Genomic DNA, 20,174 nt, shown 5'->3' with positions numbered 1-20,174 from the left:
TGGCTGCTGCTGCTGCGTGTGTGTCTAGAACTTTTGCCTCTCTGTTGCTGACAAACGCACAAAAAAAGAAAACACGCCGCATGACTATGGGGGAAAATGAAGAGGACTTTACGAGAGTGATAGAGAGAGAGGGAGAGGGAGACAGAGACGGAAGCTGGCTGCTAAGGACGGTCGAATGTGTTTACGTTATGATTTTCGAAATCAAAATTCAGCACGAATAGGAATAAATTTACTTCCGAATGTCATTAAATTGTTTTCCGATAGAACGTGTATATTTCACGCAAGAAGTTTTGCGCCGCTCAGCGGGGGCAAAGTGTGCGATGTCTTCAGCCTTCAGCCTTCAGCCGTCAGCCATCATAGCCAAGCGCTCCGCACTTTGATTTCCTTTTATTATTACGGTACTTGATATTATTGATTTTGATTGAGATTTATGCTGTTGCTGTTGCTGCTGCTCCGTCTGCTCGGTGAAATGTTTTCTTCCTGTTGCTATTACATATCCCATTCATTGCTGCTCCTATTAGTGTCTGCTCCTGTTGCCCGGTTTCGCTTGTAAATGTTTAGCATTTTTTCGCCCAGTTGCCCTGCATAAATTGTGCGCCAACTCAACTTTTTTATTCCTCGCTCTCTTCTTTGAATTTTGATTAATGCACAAAGTTTTGTGCCATGTGCAACGTTTAACTGATAAACTTTACTACTAGCCAACGATTGCGTTAACAAGCTTTCTCTTTTCTTTTCTTTATTGCAGCAGAACTCATCGGTGGTTCAGAGTGACTATCGCATTCAATCGCCAGCCGGTGGCTCACCCTTGCCACTCTGTGCTGTGGGCAATGCGAGCACCAATAATGCCAACAACACCGCCGATAATAACTGCAGCACTGTGGCCATACTGCAGAACAACACAAGTGCAGTGAATGCATCTTCGGCTGGCAACAATACCAACGCTGCTGGCGGTCCAAATACTGTGCTGCGTGTCATTGTCGAGACGCTGATGTATCCGGTGTCGTTGGACATTTTGCATCAAATATTCCAGCGCTTCGGCAAGGTGCTCAAGATAGTCACCTTCACCAAGAACAATTCATTCCAGGTGAGAGAACGAACTTGACTTTACAATCGACTTTTGAACTAATTAAAAATTTCATTTCTAGGCTCTCATTCAGTATCCCGATGCACACTCGGCACAGCAGGCCAAGTCTATATTGGATGGCCAGAATATCTATAATGGCTGCTGCACCTTGCGCATCGACAACAGCAAACTGACCGCCTTGAATGTCAAGTACAACAATGACAAGTCGCGCGACTTTACGAATCCCGCGCTGCCACCGGGCGAACCTGGTGTCGATCTCATGCCCACCGCCGGCGGCCTAATGAATACCAATGATCTGCTTTTGATTGCCGCCCGCCAGCGGCCCTCACTAACAGGTGATAAAATAGGTAACACAAACTGAACAATTTCCCCCTCTCTATTTTTTTATAATTTTATTTTCGCTGCAAATAACAGAATAACATAATATTTAATAGCCTATTGCTCTAACACACACACTCAACTCGAACACTGCTTTGATTTTAGACTCTTTTTTGGCTATACACTCGCTATCGATTCGTTTAGTATTTAAGCTGCTGCTGCTTTTGCTGCATGTGCGAATAACTTATCTTTAAATTGCTAATACCTCATCGATCTTGTTCTCTCACCTCTTCTCTCTCGCTCTCGTTTTAGTCAACGGTCTAGGCGCACCTGGCGTACTGCCGCCCTTCGCTCTGGGCCTGGGCACACCACTGACCGGTGGCTACAGCAACGCCCTGCCCAATCTAGCCGCCTTCTCGCTGGCCAACAGCGGTGCCCTCCAAACCGCCGCCCCCGCCATGCGCGGCTACTCGAATGTGTTGCTGGTTTCGAATTTAAACGAGGAGGTAAGTTCCCACTCTCTCTTGTTCTCTTTTTATTGACTGACCTTTAGATGAAACTATATTAAGTAGCGACCCACAAACGAATGACCCACACACTCTACACCCCCCTCTATAACTCCCCCCAACTATATTCGTACATGACCTGTAATTAGTTTGCATTTCGTCTATGCATATTTTTCACTATTTACATTCGCATTCATATATATTTAAATATTCATCATTTTATTATCAGTTTAATATTATTTTTCGTGCCAACTGTTTGTATAACTTTTCAAAAATATATTATATTGCGAGTACTCTCACTCACACGATATTTTCACCATTTTGTGTTTACAAAACTTTTGTGTATCACAAAACACCGACAAAGCAAAAGTACAAAATAAATAGAGAGAAATACTATAGCAAACGCGCTACTACTGTTTTTATTATTATTTTATGATTTTCCTGTTTATAATTTATATGATTTTTAATACATCTCAAAACAAAACTCTCGCTAACTGACAACAAACTTCTATTTTCTCTTTTTTCTCTGTAGATGGTCACGCCTGATGCTCTATTTACCCTCTTTGGTACGTCTGCACAAAAACAAAAAAACAAATACTACAAAATACCAATTACCTACAGACTTATTGCTATAAATATATATGTATACCATATATATATTCTACTATATATTTTATAAATACTACTATTTTGTTTAAGTAATGTTGAATAGTGGCACCCCAAGTGCTGTCTTCGTTAACTGCATCCAATCTCTAGTAGAACACTTCTCTTGCTATATCATTTAACTTCGCCCTACTCCAACAGCTTTGCGGCTGTGCCATTGTCTCGAGGTCCTTGACCATTTTATAAGTAGTTTACTAGATTATTCATTGAATTTACACAGCTGCCAAAAAACAAAAAAAAACTCTCGAAAACAAAGAGTCAACCAAAGGCACGAACCAACCACACATTGTAGCTCTGCTCTTGCTCCTAGAATTTAACACTCTTAACTCTCGAACTTCAACTTCCACCCTTCCACTTCACTTCACTCCTCCACCATTCTCTATGTCACTGCTCCTGGAGTTGTTCTGTTGTCCCTTAAGCGCAACTCGTTGGCGTGCTTCCGTTTGAAATTTACACCATTTACGTGCAATCAGCAAAAGTGCCATGAATTATTTATTTACACATCGAAGACACACTCTGAATATACTCGGGAATAGAGAGAGAGAGAGAGAGGGACAGCTTTTTAGTGTGGGTGAACACAACAATTGCAAAACCGCAAATATTGACACACAAAAAATAGAAAACACGACACACACAACAACGAAAATGTTTTAAATATTAAATAAATGTAAACACGGCAAAAGGCAAGGGGAAAACAGCATTGTTCGACATGACGTTTTCACATCCAAATCCAAAAAAAAAAAAAAGAAAATGCCTGCGCTTTTCTCTAATCCTTTAAACAATAGAAAATTCTATAAGAAATTGAAGTTGCTGGCGATCAAAATTCCATTATGTGAAACACAGCATTAACCATAAGCTTTATACTGATCAACGTAATCAAGCAGCTGGATCCCCGACTGGACATAATAGAGCGCAGCTTAACTGTGTGTGTGTGTGTAAAAAATAATGGCCTGAGGTGGCAGCAACAACTATAGAAGTTGCACAACGGAAATGTGCATTAAATAACAGCAAAACGTTCTTACTGCATTTCCATTTTCATTTCGATTCGCATTCGCATTCCCATTTATATTTATATTGCATTACACAGAACATGAGAAGCAACGTCCAACAAAATGCTACAAATGGCTTTCTAATAGCTTTTTGCCCAACAGCAAATCCATCAGCTTGAAATTGAAATAGTTTTGCTTGGTCTTCTGCCCTGGACACACAGAAATCTTCTCTCAGTCTTTGGCAATCACATCGAGGAAAGAGGAAGTGACACACATTTATATATATATACATATATCTGGCAGATATACACGATGCATATGCAGACGCCGTTGGCAGTTATCCTGTCATAAGTTGTGCTTACAAATTGTAAAACAATGAAAATGAAAATATATCCACTTGCATAAATCTACACACACTCACACACACATGTATTAAAAAAGCATTCTGTGGCAACAACGGGCAACAAGTGAGACCGCACTCAGGCACACACTTGCATGGCATCCTGTTGGTCCTTCGTCGTTTGCCGTTGTCTGCGACATGCATGTGCATGTAAAATTACATGAATTAAGTGCGCTCGTGGCGCCACCAACAACCGTTCCGCCTCCACCCGCTTCCCCAACAACAGCAACAACAACAACAACAACAAGAGTCACAACAGCTGCAACAGTTGCCTATTGTTGCTCGAGTAGATGCGGCTCTCTCTCGCAGCTCAGCTCGGCTCTAGCATGCAGATAGTGCTACAACAAAGCACATGCTTTAACATGCTGCTCATCCTGCCACACACACACAAATACCAAAACACAGCAACCACACACGCACACACACACACACTCGTTCACACAACAAAAGATTGAGTGCGGAAGTGCATAGCTATAAAAATGTCCATTTATTTAGTTATCATTGCGCTTGTTGCTGTGTTCTCTCTGTCTCTATCTCTCAGTTGCTCTGTCCTTTTCAGTCTGCATATTTGTATGCATTTTATACACTCCCTCACACACACACACACACACTACAGAGAACACATTCGCACAGTTTGCAGTTTTTGCTGGCTTTACAATTGAAATAAAATTTACTTTTGACTTTTCGTTGCTTCGTTGTTTTGGGTGGTTGAGTGCTCCGACTATTGTTGTTGCTGTTGTTGTTGACTGTGTTAGCTGGTTAGTTTAGTTGGGTTTTTGGCTGAACGAGACTTTTTGTTCTGGTCTCTATTATTGTCTCTTCTCGCTCGGTCTCTGTCTCTGTCTCTGTTTGCCAAATGAATTTAACTAACTTTATAAAGTTAATGGGGTTTGCTGTTTGAATTGCAGCTTCAACTTCCAAAGGGCGGCTAACCTGACCATAAAGTATTCTATGTGTCTGTGTCTCGACTATTTTACAGCATTTGGACTTGACTTTTCACATGTCCTGTGTGTGTGTGTGTGTGTGTGTGTGTGTGTTTGTCTCCATCTGTTTGTTTTATTTAATTACCAAAATACTTCGATTCCTGCGAGTGCCAAAGGCAGTCGCTTTATCCTCTGCCCAGTGTAGCGCATAATTGCAGCATAATGGATTTGTTGCTGCTGTCCCTTGGCTTGCCAACTTGCATTTTTGTGCTGCCATAACCCAAACATACACACACACATACACACATTCTCACATTCACATACTCCACGTTTACCACACTCATAACATTCTCCGAGCAAGTCTGTTGAAGTCTGCATGCAGCCTGCCTTTGTCTCTGGTGACACAAAACGGTTTGTTTGCGGCTTGTTTACATGTCTATGTATGTGTGCGACGAGTGTAAGTAAGTGTGTTGTGTTGTGTTGTGTCTGTGCGCCTCTTTGTTTGCCTGTAAATGCATTTAATTTGAGTTTAAATACCCAAATATAAACTTTTGCCAAACAAACGCAACCACACGCACAAAAGAGAAGAGAAGGAGGTTGAAGCCTCTGCCTCTGTGGTTTAAGCTGCTTTACTTGTCTTCTGTCTGCGTGTGTGTGTGGCCTTTATTTACAAATTGCATTGGATTCTGTCAGCATTTCGGGCTTATCGCTCATAAAGTAAACAAAAATTTGCCAAACGCATTAATTGCTTAAAAATGATTATTGTTGTTGTTGCTGCTGCTGTTGTTGCTGTTGTCGTTAGTTGACGTTATTATGTGCATAAAGGCAAGTCTGACCACAGACACACAAACAACAAGGCCAACTAAGGGCAGCTTAAAGCAACTGAGCCACAGTAAATCCTATCAGCAGCTCGTTAGCCACAGTTAAGACTAACTGCAGCCCAGTCAGGCAGTCATCCAGTTAGCCAGTTGCCAGTTGCCAGTTGGCAGCTGCCTGCAGTGCTAATAAAGCTTCGATTGCTGATTTAACGCCAAGACCGAGACTGAGAGCGAGAGCGAGCGCAAAGCGTGGAGCAGAAAATTGTTAGATGTAGAAGTGTATCATACGCCCCGTTGCACACAGCAAGCCAGCTGCCCAGCTCGCTGCCTGTTGCCTCAAGTAAATGTCGATGTCGATGTCGTTGCGGATAAGCTGAACGCTCTCGCTCTCTTAAGCGTCTTATTATTGGCTGGGCCATGACTCGAAATGGCGTGCCAATAGATTTAGATAAACTCGCCAAGCTGCCAAGCTCCTCTGCCTTGACACTGTCACTGTCGGCGACTTGGCAGTCGGGCAACAGTCGGGTCTCTAAACGAGCAATCAGCTAAAATGGCAGAGCTAAAATTTTATGTAATAACCTTTGAATTTCCAAGTAGCTTAACATGACGTCGACTCGAAGAGCGCGCGCCAATGTGTGATACTTGAGGAAACTTGTACGACAAACAAGCAACGGCAACGGCAACGCGACTGGCGATTGTCACACACACACACACACACACAAACAGCGCCTTTTGTTATGTTAATGGCAAACAGGGAGAAAGGACACGTAACCACAATTTCCACATGACGGCGAGGAACCAACGCCAGCGTTTTGACGGCCACGTTTAGCTGGCAAATTTTGCACTTCAATCATGGGTTGGCAAACGTGTGTGCGCTGTGATGTTTGCCTAAAAGCTGTTTGCATATCAAATAATAAAAGTGGCAAGCGTAAAGCTTGTGCAACGCCCCCCACACACACACACAGAACGGCGCACTTCAAACGTTTACAGCACCTAGAGATTGATCAAGCCCAACGAGGAAGAGAAACGCAACAACAAAAAAAAGAAGATAGCAAAAAAAAAAAGAAAAAAGAAAAAGGTTCAGAATGTAACCCTTTCTGACTCGAGACATTTTATTAGTTTTGACAGCGCTTTGTTGTTGGCCAGCCCAACAACTCAATTGAGCGAACCATGAGGGCGGAACTGAGAGCTGCCAACTGGGAGATGGGAGATGGGAGGAGGGAGACGAGCTGTTGCCCTGCTCAATGCTACTTTGACTATGACACGGCTCTTTAGACACTTGACACATGCCGCATGCCAGTTGTTGGCTGTCAGCCGTTCAATAGACGCCGTTTTAATAGAGCATTCATTCCCTCCCCGCCCCCCATCCACCGATCTTATCCCTTTTGCTAGCAACTAAACTGTTGCCTACTTTTTGGGGCCCAATTCAGATATTTGACCCTCTTTATGGAGTGTGGCATCAGTTGTATCTACATCGACATCTACATATACAATAAAAACTTAATCAGTCTGCAAATCGTCTGGCAAACATATTGATGTGTGTCCATGACTGTGCGTGTGTGTATGTTTGTGGAAATCCGCTTATGTAATTGTAATGGCGTGCTAAAAATTTATATCATTGCCAAAAATATTGTTGAAACGTGTTTAATTGAATTTTTATGAGCTCGAACTGTATGCTGTGTGTGAACTGCGAACTGTGTGTGCGTGATTTCAGTGTTGACGCTCAAAATAATTTCATAAAATTTTATGAATGTGCCAGCAGATAGAGGGCGACGACGCACAGCAGGAAGGCAGCGAGAGGCAATTTGATAAAGTGGCGTGACCGGAAAAAGGCAAAAATGTGTGCAAATCATCTCAATGGAGTTTTCGTTTTCGTTTTTTTTTTCAATAATTTAACATGTTTCGTTTATCTGAAATTTTGGCGAAATTAATGTCCGCATATGAAATGAGTTAGCTTAAATGGCCTGTCAATGGTTTTCTGATGGTCGACAAATTACTTTTGTTATATTTTTGAGTATTGCACTAAATACATAATAAAATCACGTAAATTTTGCTGCTGTACACGTGCTTTCTCTCCCACCTAACAGTTACTCTGTCTCGGCCTTTTCAAGCTCTTCCATTGCCTTGAAGGCCACAAGCCACAGAAATTTGCATTAAACGACGGACGAGCGGCGATATTTTTTCATCTAAAATATGCTCAAACATACGACTAATGGGCCGCCAGGGAATCCTCCGAGGCAGAGAGTCAGAGTCGAAGCAGCGCCACAAGAAAAGTATGGAAACATATTCAAAGTCAGACTGCTGGGTTGGTTGGCTGGTTGCTGGCTGCTCTATGCAGCTAAATCTTTTTGCGATAATAAATTATTATAAAGTCTGGCTAAGGGCGGCATCGCAGCAGCCGCTTTGCATGGCAACCGACTGTTGGCTGTCGACTGACGGCAGCAGCAACATCAGCAGCAGCAGCAGTTGCGCATACGCCCAGTTGGACGTCAAATTGTGATGGTGCTGGCCAGGAGACTGGCATTCAATATGCTTCACTGCCAATGCCTGCAGAATACCGTATTCGTATTCGTCGACGTATTCGTTTTGGGCAGTCTCTTCTTCTGTCTGACCTGTGCTTTGACTTGGCTCGCTTGGCTTGGTTTATTGCTGCAATTGTTGATACTCTTACTGCTACTGCAAAGCCAATTTTCAAGCAAACGAAATTTTTCGGTGTTTGGCATAAGTCAAGTTTCAGTTCGCAGCACAGTTCTTTCAGTTTCAGTTTTTGCACTGTGCAGTCAGGCAGCAGGCAGAAGAGGAAAGTCAGGCATCCAGTCGACTGTATAAAATGGATTTACTGCCAACTGTTGAACTACTCTACGACGAGTATGCACCGCTTGCTCTCGCACTATTTACTACCTGCATTTCTATTGCTACTTTTGTAACTTGTTAGCGCTCCGCTTCATTCGTCTCCCCGTTCCCCCCCGCTTTTCATGCAACACACACATTGAACCTTGCAGCTTTTTGCCCTCACTTTTACTGCCATTCGGTTTTGAGTTTATTTTTATTTTTGCTGCTTTTCGTTTTGGGGAAAAGTAGAAGGGAGAAGTTGGCTAGTTGAAAATTTACTTTTCGCATTATTCGATTTGTTGTCTTGGGCAACCGAGGGTGCCTGCACTTTACATTGTTTGCATTGCTGGACAATGACAGCAGGCGGCAACTTGACAGTGGAATGGGGGAACAACCTTTTAGCTACCAACTATTTTTTTATGCTTGATGGCAATTTGCGCCCTTGCTGCAAATTTGCCGCTGATTGGCTACAATCAGACAGAGGACAAGAGCAAAAAAGAAGAGGACTGAGCGTATGCTTTGCACCTGTCAAAGCAAAAGTCCAATGCCCAAGCTAACAAATCACAAGCAAATGTTTTAGTTGTGCTTCGTCCACCGACCACTTAAAGTTGCTTTAAATTTTCACCACGGCATATTGCATACTTTGCGGCGGTTGCGCGCGTAAGTAAAGTCATAAAATACAATTCAATAACGCGTCGCAACATCAAAAACTTGTGCGCTCGCTGGCAAGCATCTTCTTCAATATTGCAACACACCTACACCGTGTCAGACAGCTGTAAAATCAGCCGCGTGGCGCAGCCTTAAAAAGTATGCAACCGAAGAGATCCGTTGCCAAAGCCACTGCCAGAAACTGCAACGGGAAAGGTCTAGCTGGCTGCTCGTAAAAAATAGCCGAGAAAACTTATTGAGCTAGTTATGAGTTTCGTACATGATACTAACGGCTCCGTCCCGGCAATAATACCTAGCCGAGGAGCTGCACCTGCCAGAGAGAGAGATTGGATAGGAAAAGGGGTTGAGTTGCTTGGCTTGGCTTGGCTGGGAGCAGCAACGTATGCCTGGTTATGGCTTTTTGGTGGTGTGTAAAACTTTGGCAACATTTGCGCGTTGCATAAAACTCCAGCTCCAGCTCCTTTGCTGTCCGATATTTTCGTGGCTCGCTTCCGCCGTTTAAGTCGCGTCTTATGACCGCTATGCGGGCTCTACTTTGTAGATTGCACGCGCTTAAACTTAAAGTTGCTTAAAGTATATTTCGACTGCATTTAATTAGATATTTTCATTAGTCCCTTTGGCAGGCAGGCAGGCAACCACAAATATGTCCTTTAATCTTACGTATTTAATGTGTTTTTTTCTGCGCTCGGCAATAAAGTGCAACTCAATGCTAATAATCTGAAATATTTTTACGTAATTCACAGGTGTATACGGCGATGTGCAACGTGTAAAGATTTTGTACAACAAAAAGGACTCGGCACTCATACAAATGGCAGAGCCGCAGCAAGCTTATTTGGGTAAGTCAAACATGGCCAAAGCCCAACCCAAAAGTAATGAAAAATCTGCAGCAGCGAAAAGGGGCATCAGATAAAAATAAAAAACAGAAATACACACAAAAAATAAAAAATAAAGAATGAAATGCGAACGAGCAGCAGAAGTAGCGTGGCAACTGCTGCAAAACAGGGGCAGTTAGCTGCTGGGATGGCAAGTGATTCGTGGTGGCAGCAAAATGGAAGGCAGCTGCAATTTGCAGCTTGTTTAAAATGAAAAATTCCAGCAACATGAAATTCCAAACGTTGCATACCTTTGGCAACCAGACTCGTTGTTACCTCTGCTGCTGCTGCCGCTGCTGCCACGCTGCAAATGCAACAAACAAAATGTATTAATAATAAAAATTGTTAAAGCGAAAGAGATGGCCAGATATAACGACCTCAATGAGGCAACAACCAGAACAGTACAGAACACAACATAACAGAGCCGACAGACAGAGCAAGAGCGAGCGACTCGTGCACATAAATGAAATTTTATAAGCGCTTTATTACCAGAGCCTGTCCAACACCTGGTCGCAACTGCTTGTGCTTGGACTGCAGCAACTCCCTGTTGCTACTGAATCCCTGGCTGCTGACCCAAGCCGTGCGCCTCAGCGGGGGACATGCCAATCATTTTATTGCATTTATTTGTGTGCACTTTGCCATTGTCAGGCAGGCAGGCAGGCGACCTCCATTCTTTCCACTCACCGCTTGACCCCTTTGCCTTTGGCTGTTTGTGTTCGCATTAAACGAAATGAAAATCGCCGCGCATTGCGAGGCGTTAAGAGCACCCAACCGACGTGCCAAATTCCACTTTATTACAAAAGCAAAAAAAAAACAGACAAACACGAGCAGCTCGCGCGCTGACAGCGACACCTTTTCAATTTCGATTTGGTTTTATTCCATTTAATACATGGGACACAGGACAGGCATTGGCATTGGCCATTGGCAGCGGACGGCGGGCAGCGTTGTCTGGTGGATATTTCTTTTCATTTATGCGTATTCGAAAAATAACTCAAAAGCTGTCAAAGCTCCGCCAACGGGGCTCGCTTAATTGAAAACGACAAACGCGACATCGAATTGGACTTATAGTTCTCTCTTCTGTTCTGTTCTGTTCTGTTCCGTTGGGCGTTAAGTAATTGCACGCATTGCGCATACGCAGCGTTGGCGCGCTGGCCATTGTAAAAACTGCAGGCTTATTAGCTGCTTATGCCGATTGATCATTGAAAGCGAACGCTTTCGCATATGTATGCCGTTCGTTCTCACTTTAAGCCGCTTTGCTGCAAGCTGCTAACGCTTAAATACTTAACAAATAATTTCCCTCGTTGCCAGTAAAATGCATTGGTTTGTTTTTTGTGCTGTGTTGCCACTGCTAACAGCAGCAGCAGCAGCAGCAACGAACAGCAGCAACAGCAATGTTGTTGTTATTAATAAAGTTTAAATAAATTTAATTAGTGCAATGAATGCAATGCTACGGAAATTGCCAGCAAATTGCACGACAGGCGGCGGCATTTAAAACCACTGCACGAAAAAAAAGCGAGTGCAGCAGTTTTTTATATCGATTTATATTAATGCAGATAGTCACAAAAAAAAAACACAACTAGAACATACCCTGCAAGAGAAATGACTTTAAATTTCTTGCTTATTTATAAGCTTATTCTAAAAGCGTAGTTTAAAAATGTAAATTATAAATGCTTCTTTGCTTATCATTTAAATTTTTAACAAACAGTTTGCATAGTTGTACTTTACTCTGCATTAATATTGGCTTTGATGGGCAGTTAAAAATATGCTTTGTGCTGAACTCAATTAATAATGGCAATTATCATTGCGTAATATTTTTGCTGTTTTCAGTTCAGTTTCAGTTTTTTCTCTCCCGCTCTTATCTCTTGGTTCGCTGCCTGGCTGCAACAATCTCCATATTTGTCGCATTTTTATGCGCTCAAAAGCATTCCAACTTTGTGCAGAGATATTTGTAAAATTCTTAATGCAATCAACTATCCCGTACAATGCTTTTGCATTTTCATATTCTTTGTATATGTTTTTGTGTCTCTTGTGTTTGGCTTCATTATTTTTGCATTTTCGGACTAATCAGCTGCAATCAGTTGAACGCAGTGAACAGTGACAAAACAGTCAAGCAGAGACAACGCGTCGGATACGTAATGTTGTTTATTGAATTTGTCAATAATTTGACAACATGCCGACCGCAGCATGCGGTGCAATGTGGTTCGGTTCCATTTGCAATGCGATGCTACGGCACAACAACTTTTGCAGATATGCAAACAACAAAATGCGTCGCTTTATTTGTGGCAACAAAACCAAAGCTATTCGACAAGCAAATTATTGTACACACACCACACACGCACACACACACACACAGTTGCACACAACACATGGATGTACACACCCAATTGCTGTTGGCATGTGAAAATATTAATGGCGCTGCGTCAACATATAGACTACTAATGTGCCGCGAGGGCTGCCAAATGGCAAACACTTCCGGCTGAATTCTCTGCACTCTCTCTCTCTCTCTCTCTCTCTCCGAGCCAAGCATATTCCTTATTCCATCCGTTGTCCAATGTCCGTCCGTCCGTTCGTCCGGTCAGGTAACTACTTTGGGGTGCGAGTGTTGTTGTGGGTGTTGTTGGAGTTTGTCGGTGAGTGCGCACTTATGCACTCATAAAATATTAACAAATTCATTCGTTACTTTGCCCAAAACTCACTCTCTCTCTCTCTTTCGTTCGCAACTCTGGCAGAACAAAGACGATTACAGGCGACTCCCCCCAAACAGCAACAGCAGTTAGGGCAGCAGATGTCCTGTGCCCCCTTCCCCCGTTGCCAAATCGCATGCCGCCCCCCGCCCACTCCATGCATATGAAAGTGTCTCGCATGGACGATACGAAGAGTAGACAGTGCGCACAAAATACGGTTACAATTGCACACTCAGCATACGAATTACAGCGTAAAGGCGAAAAAAAAGCGGAAACTTTTTTTTTGTTCCGGATTGGTCTAAATGAAGTCAAGACTAGAGAGACACAAACACAGTGCGACAGCAATCAAGTGGCAATGGTCAAAGCAGAAATAGACAAAAACTACAGACACACAGAATGTTAAAACAATAAGCATATGGGCGGGTTGGTTGTTGTTTCACTCGGAGTTCGAGTCTGATGCTGAGTCTGAGGTGTGTGTGTGGGAAATATTATAATGGCCCTAACAATGGGCGAAGCTGGCTAGCAACGAACATTGTGCAAATGGATGCTGACCGGACGCGCGCCATTTGTTGTGTCTGCCTTTGTCGGGATTAAGTTTTTGCACAACTTATTACAAACTATAGACACACACACACACACACAGATACATAACAGACTCGTATAAATTTATAGGCAACACGCACAGCTGGCACAGCAACGTAACTGTAACATTGTTGCTGCTGTTGCTGCTGTTGCTTGGGGAATTTTTGGGTAAATAAATTTCTGTGCTTTTTTTGGCGCAACAAATTACTGCAAAATATTTTGCATGAGCAGCGTACGCATAAAAGTATTTACAACAAAAACAAACAAATATTTGCGCATGCTACACACACACACACACATCATCATCTATATATACATCGCATCGCATCGCATCTATATATTATGAGCCGATTACGCATACGTCATGTGAAACTTGTAACAGAGTTTTGACAAAGTTTAGTGCGTTAAGTGACTATTTGAATGACTTAGGCGCAGTCAGGCAAAGCAAAACTTTCTGATGAACTGACTTTGCATAGTTTCCCATTTGACAAATGCTGTGCATACAGAGGAGAGTATTATTGTGTTACAAGTACTTTTGGTAGTAGTTAGAGCTTAAGATGTGCCTTTGGCTTGTGTTTATGAGATCAATCAATCTCACCTGAGCCCAACAGCAATACAGCTAATGCAAACTTCGGGGACTTTGTAACGAGTTACGAGTTCCGTGTTGTTGTTCTTGTTGTTGCTGTTGTTGTCGTTGTTAACCCACTTCATTCATACTTAAAACACGCATAAATCCTTTAGAAGCGCCGCATCATCTACAAGTCACTTTTGGGGCTAAGGCACAAACCCAACTTTTTGTTTTTTTATATTTTGTAGAAATCCTTTTGCTTGTGTTTCTACGGTGCTCAGCTGTGCGTGCAATCTTTTTGTTGTGTTCTTTTTTAATGCCTTGCACAAGTTAATAATGATTTGTTGTTGTTGTTGTTGTTGGGGCTGCCACTGGTCAGGTTGGTAATTAAAACTTTAAGATACTTTTTGAGTTGGGCCTCAGTCCCTCAGTCCGCAGCCGCAATTGCCGCAACGAGTGGCTGAAGCAACAGCAAAAGCAACAGCAGCAGCTGCAGCACTTTGAAAGGCGCTGAGATGATAGGCAAAGTTGGTCCTCTTTCCATTCCCCCCTCCTCTGCCTGCTTTTGGCTAGCGAAGCGCCGTCTCGGTTGCACATTAATCTTTATTACAAGTGTTTGTCATATACTCGTACACGAACGTCGACGCATGTGGCAAACTGGCTCTGTGGCACAACCAGAAGCGTTTGTCACTGCCTCTGTCTCCGTCCCTATCCCTATGCTTGTGTCCTGCCTTTTATTTAACAATTTATTACATTTTCAAGCCTTATTTTTTTGTAAAATCATTTAATCCATTAGGCAAACAATAAACGGCTGAGTAAGCATATTATTTCACAATAAAACATAAGCAACTTTACACGATTCGCTTCCATCTTCTAACCAGTCCACTGTCCATGACAACTGCGCACAATGATAAAATGTTATATAATTTATTAAAATAATGCAACAAAGCGAGCAGCCCAAAAGTGGGCGACAAGTGCGTGTGTCAGCTAAGACCCAAAGCATGACTTGCCCAACTCAAATTGAATAAAAATGTAATCGAAATTGAAATCGAAATCACAAACTCACAATCGTCGCAATCGCAATCGAATCGAATCGAGATGAAATAAAAATAAACTGAATGTGCAACTAAGCCTCAGGTGTTATGACTATCGAGGCAGGGTAAAAATGCAAAACAAAAAAAAAAGGGAAGAAAAACAAGAGAAGGGTAAAAAACGATAGCATACTTTTGTGGGCAATGCATTTTATTGCGAGTCATTTGCTTGTAAATCACCAAAGGCAGACGACATTGATAAAGTTGCAGTTACATTTTAGAATGTAAATATTTGCCTGCACTTATTGCTCACTCCGTCCATGGGGCATATATAGATATGTTTGGGGTGAAGTATGCGACGCGAGAACATCGACTGCGGGGAGACTGAAGCCGAGGCGCGCCAAAGTAATTTTATGGCTTGTAACGCAGCATATAAATTGCATCTACACATGTGAACACATGTAGACATGTAGTTCCATCTATGCATACAAACATGAACAAATATTCTATAACACCCCAGCATCCACAACAAGCTCAGAGTAACACACAGACACATACTAAGAGATGTTGAGGGAGCTATTGGATAAAAGTTTACCACTAAATTCGTGCATTCGCCATTCGTTTTAACGTGAGAATTGTATTTCTCGTTTTTGTATTTTTATACATTTACAGCCATGTCTCACCTTGATAAATTACGTTTATGGGGCAAGCCAATACGTGTCATGGCCAGCAAACATCAGGCCGTGCAACTGCCCAAGGAGGGACAGCCGGACGCGGGCCTGACACGTGACTACTCACAGAATCCGTTGCATCGTTTCAAAAAGCCCGGCAGCAAGAACTATCAAAACATCTACCCGCCATCGGCGACACTGCATTTAAGTAACATTCCGTAAGTATCATCATATGATATCGTGTCTAGCTAGCTAGCTAGCTAGCTGCGTAGCGTTTAAAGATATAGTTCACCCGATACACCCGATGCGCCGTGCACAGCTGGAGTTTGTATTTTCATCAACGCCACGCGGGCAATTACAATTACCGTTATGAGCAACAGCAGCAACAACAGCAGCAACAGCAGCAGCAGAAGCCCAGAGCAGAGCGGTGGCAACTCAGACACCCCGTGTCGCTTTTGTCTGCCAAATATGACAAAGCGCCCCGCCAGGTTCTTATGGCGATGCTCCGATGGCAAAGAGGGTGAAGCTGCCGTTTGAATTTATGTGTTTATGCTCCAGCTTTCTCTCTCTATCTCTCTCTCTATTGCCTCGCTTTGTGGCTGTGGCAATTTCTGCTGCCTGCTGTTCGATGTGCTCGGTGTGCTCGGTGTTTATGCGATATCTATAGACGCACAGCATGCCAATTTAAATCGATAGCTGTTAATTTTACGAATGTTTCTCAACAGCTCATCCTGCACTGAGGATGACATCAAAGAAGCCTTCACCTCCAACAACTTTGAAGTCAAAGCATTCAAGTTTTTCCCGTAAGTACACAAATTTGTATGTCCCCAATTTTAAACAGCTTCAGCTAATTAAATTGATTTGCATTCGCAATTTGCAGTAAGGACCGCAAAATGGCGCTGCTGCAGCTGTCGTCGGTGGAGGAAGCTGTGCTGGCGCTGATCAAAATGCACAACCATCAGCTGTCGGAGTCCAATCATTTGCGTGTGAGCTTCTCCAAGTCGAACATCTAGAATCCGACCCGGGGTCAGGTTCACTGAACTTGACTGAGTGCCAACAGCAGCAGCTATCCGCTACGGCAGCAGATCTTTTGGCAGCAACAGATACAATCTATAATTCGTAGTACAAGCGGCGTGCAGGGCAATCGCCACAACACCCACTTCAACTGACAACCAACAGCAACAACAACAGCAACAACAGCAGCAACATTTAAAGCGGCAACCACAAGCAAAACTAGAACAACAAACAAACCCAACCAATCCCAACCCATCAACAAACAGCAGCAAAACAATCGATGCAAGAGCTATAGCTAATCTAAATAAAAATATATATATATATACACACATATATACAACATACAAATTCTAAAACAAAGAAAAACAAATACTGTTTTCCCAATATTGATCGCAAACTCAAAACAAAACAAAACAATTAATTATAGACTCCAACTTATATGATGAATACCAATTCAAATGTTTGCCACAAGTGTGCAGCAAGTAAAAAAATACTAAAAACAGATTTAAATAAAGCAAAGCAAAAGAAAAGAGCCCAATAAACAATCAGCGACGTCGTATAATCATAAGCTTAAAGTTAATACTATATATGTAGTCGATAAGTCTAGTAAGTTGCATTGAGAGAAACAAAAACAAAAGAATACAAAAAAAAAACAAAACAACAAAAACAAAAACAAAATTAGTTGTAATTTGAGTGCACTGTACTGTGTTTTGGTTTTAAAAAACATCAGCAGAGAGAAGTCAAAGCGAAACAAAAAAAATCTTAAACTAAAATTATAAAAAAACGACATTTATGTTTAAACAAAATGATGATGAAGTGCGCAAACATTTTATTATGTATGAGTATTTACTGTTATTATATTTTAAGTGATTGCAGCACGATTGATTGATAATCCTGATTTCTACAAGTGAAAAACAAAAAACAAAACACAAAAGAGTTCAACTTAAAAAGCAAACGCGCAAATAAGATGTTTTTAAACGTTTTATTTTTTTTTATTAAATATTATTATTAATTTTGTTAGTGGTACGATTAATGTTAAAAGTAAATCTCAATATTAGATCGAAAACGTGCACACTAATTCCTAAGTGTACTCGTAATTGAAGAAGCCAAGCAAAAAGGCGCTGAAAAAATGTATTACATTTAACATAAAATAAAATCAAACTATTGTCGGGCGTGTGAAGAGAAGAGATCCCATCATAAAGTTAGTACGCCTATTCGTTTAGCATTAAATCAGACACAAAACAAAAGTAACTCTTTTAAAGGCAGATACAACAGAAAAAAAACAAAAACAAAAAAAAACATAAACAAATTGAAAGTAAAACGTACGTAAAATCTTCTGTGTGTGTGTATATGTAAATGTTGTTAAATTAGAAAAATATTATTATATATACACAAAATGAAAACAAAAATATATACTGTATAATGGATATACATATGCATACAAAAAAGGAAAAGAAAAAACATAAATATTTATAGTAAGTATATATATATATATGAATATATATTGAACTACAACAAAAACATGAAACAGGAAATAAAACAAATTTTAAGATACGAAAGTAAAATCTCAAAAGAATCGTAATTATATCTAGGCCTAAGCATACCAATATGAAAGACATATAAGTGTTTTTAGCAAAAACGAAAACAAAAACATACAAAAAAAAAGAACAAAAAGCAAAAAAGAAAAAACTCAATGATTTTTTGATAATTTTACAAAATGCCCACACTCACACAAACACACACAGAGACACAACCACACACACACACAGAGAGACACACACACACACAGAAACAGACAGGCACAGGACTAATTATACACACATCAATGTTTATATATATTTAGAAAGTGAAAATAATTATTTATACTATGTTGGCGCAAAAGAACAAAAAAAGAAAAGAAAAATAAAAACAAATATGATTAATAAAAAAGTAAAGTAATTGTAATTGTAACTAAATGATATGGATTTAGTTTTTAAGCATAAGTAGCAGTGATCGTAATTTAAAATTAACAATTAACAAATAACAAATAACAGAAAATGGTAAATTTGAAAACTTCAAAAAAACGTGTACGAAAAGCAACAGTAAAATTGTATTGTAAAATGTGTAAAATTTAAAAGGATATCATTCGGATAATTGCAGTTATCGCGAGTCAGCTGCCGCTAAGTATTTAAACTGTCGGCAATGAGTGGAAAAGTATGACAAAACTCGACCACAGAATAGAAGCAAAAGATGGAAAAGGATAAAGGAAACATAGTTTAACCATCAACAACCACATTTCTCATTCAACTCGAAAGCTTAAAGTACATTTTTTTAACTAAAAAAAAAAAACAAAAACAAAAACCAAACATAACTAGCGTTTCATGTATACATTCTATCCTAATCTAACTTTACCTAATTAAAAAACTTAATCTTATAACTTAACTTAACATATGCTCCATGTCTATGCCTATGTCTATGTCTATGTCTACTATATATAGATACATACATACAAACATATATACACGTTTTGTTAGCGCATCGATACAAGGTAAACAGAGATATACATATACATTATATATACATATATATTGATATATACAGATATATACATATATATATATATCAAACCCACGACTGCTAGAATTTCAAATGAGAACTCTTGACAAATCAAAAAATTTCATACAAGTATTTCAAAACAAAACAAAAACTACTATAACTACTAATTACAGCAAAAGAAACAAAACAACCAGAATCCAAGCAAAAGAAACTTCAAATCAATATGTGAAAGGTTAAATCATAATACAACTAGTACACACATAATAATATACCGACAGACAGACAGACAGACAGACAGATTCACATCAAACTGCAATCAATCCAAAATGCATAGATAGAAGGCGGCTGTACTCTGGTACACAGAGCGTTCAAAGCGTAATCAAATATTTAGCCCAACGATAATATAGATACAATTTGCGCTACAGCGTGTTTATGTTGATAATGAAGAACACACCGAATAAGCAGCATGCGAATTAATAGAACTACGTACACATACTCGTACATATACATACAAATACTTATATACAAAATGCATAATAGGCAAATGCAGCTATTTGAAAACAAAAACAAAAAACGAAACAAAACGAAAGAAAAACAACACTAAAAGTATTACTTTACCATGTAGAACACACAGAGATACATTGAAGAATTTAATAATTACAAATTTATCACATAATTGAATACATTTAATAAACAAACAACAAAAAACAATGAATGAAAAAGAATATAATCTAAAATAACGAGCAAAAACAATTGCCTAGGCAGCGTCAGTTGTTGGAATGCAGAGTGCAACCTCAACTTTCGCCTCTGGTGCCTGATTGTGAAATCATGAAAAGCAAATAGTTGCATACACTAAAAATTAACAAAAGTATATATTAAAATAAAATTTAAAGCAAAAAAAGAAAAAGAATATATATATATAATGATAATGATACAAATAATGAAGCATAGCAAAAACAGTTATAAGTTGTACATTTTGAGCTGCAAAACGAGATTTTACCAATATGCAAATTGA

At 40.4% G+C, this 20,174-nt stretch overlaps 1 protein-coding gene across 16 annotated transcripts in view; it reads left to right on the top strand.

Moving 5' to 3' along the window:
• The window catches only part of LOC117575473 (polypyrimidine tract-binding protein 1), a 164,533-nt gene extending 146,212 nt beyond the window's left edge, over window positions 1-18,321 (top strand). For 10 of the 16 annotated variants that reach the window (XM_034259693.2, XM_034259699.2, XM_034259697.2 and 7 more), the window contains 8 exons: window positions 746-1,084; window positions 1,146-1,431; window positions 1,715-1,908; window positions 2,441-2,474; window positions 9,946-10,038; window positions 15,612-15,828; window positions 16,336-16,413; window positions 16,491-18,321. In XM_034259693.2, coding sequence (XP_034115584.1) covers window positions 746-1,084; window positions 1,146-1,431; window positions 1,715-1,908; window positions 2,441-2,474; window positions 9,946-10,038; window positions 15,612-15,828; window positions 16,336-16,413; window positions 16,491-16,623 — 1,374 coding nt within the window. In that variant the 3' untranslated portion in view covers window positions 16,624-18,321. Of the gene's footprint in view, window positions 1-745; window positions 1,085-1,145; window positions 1,432-1,714; window positions 1,909-2,440; window positions 2,475-9,945; window positions 10,039-15,611; window positions 15,829-16,335; window positions 16,414-16,490 lie in introns of those variants that run through there. The other 6 variants (XM_034259702.2, XM_034259696.2, XM_034259703.2 and 3 more) reach the window with 5 other exon arrangements.
• Window positions 18,322-20,174: the final 1,853 nt, after the last annotated feature.

The sequence above is a fragment of the Drosophila albomicans genome, chromosome 2R, assembly GCF_009650485.2.
Source record: "Drosophila albomicans strain 15112-1751.03 chromosome 2R, ASM965048v2, whole genome shotgun sequence".
Taxonomy (NCBI): domain Eukaryota; kingdom Metazoa; phylum Arthropoda; class Insecta; order Diptera; family Drosophilidae; genus Drosophila; species Drosophila albomicans.
This window is presented reverse-complemented; position numbering and strand designations above follow the sequence as displayed.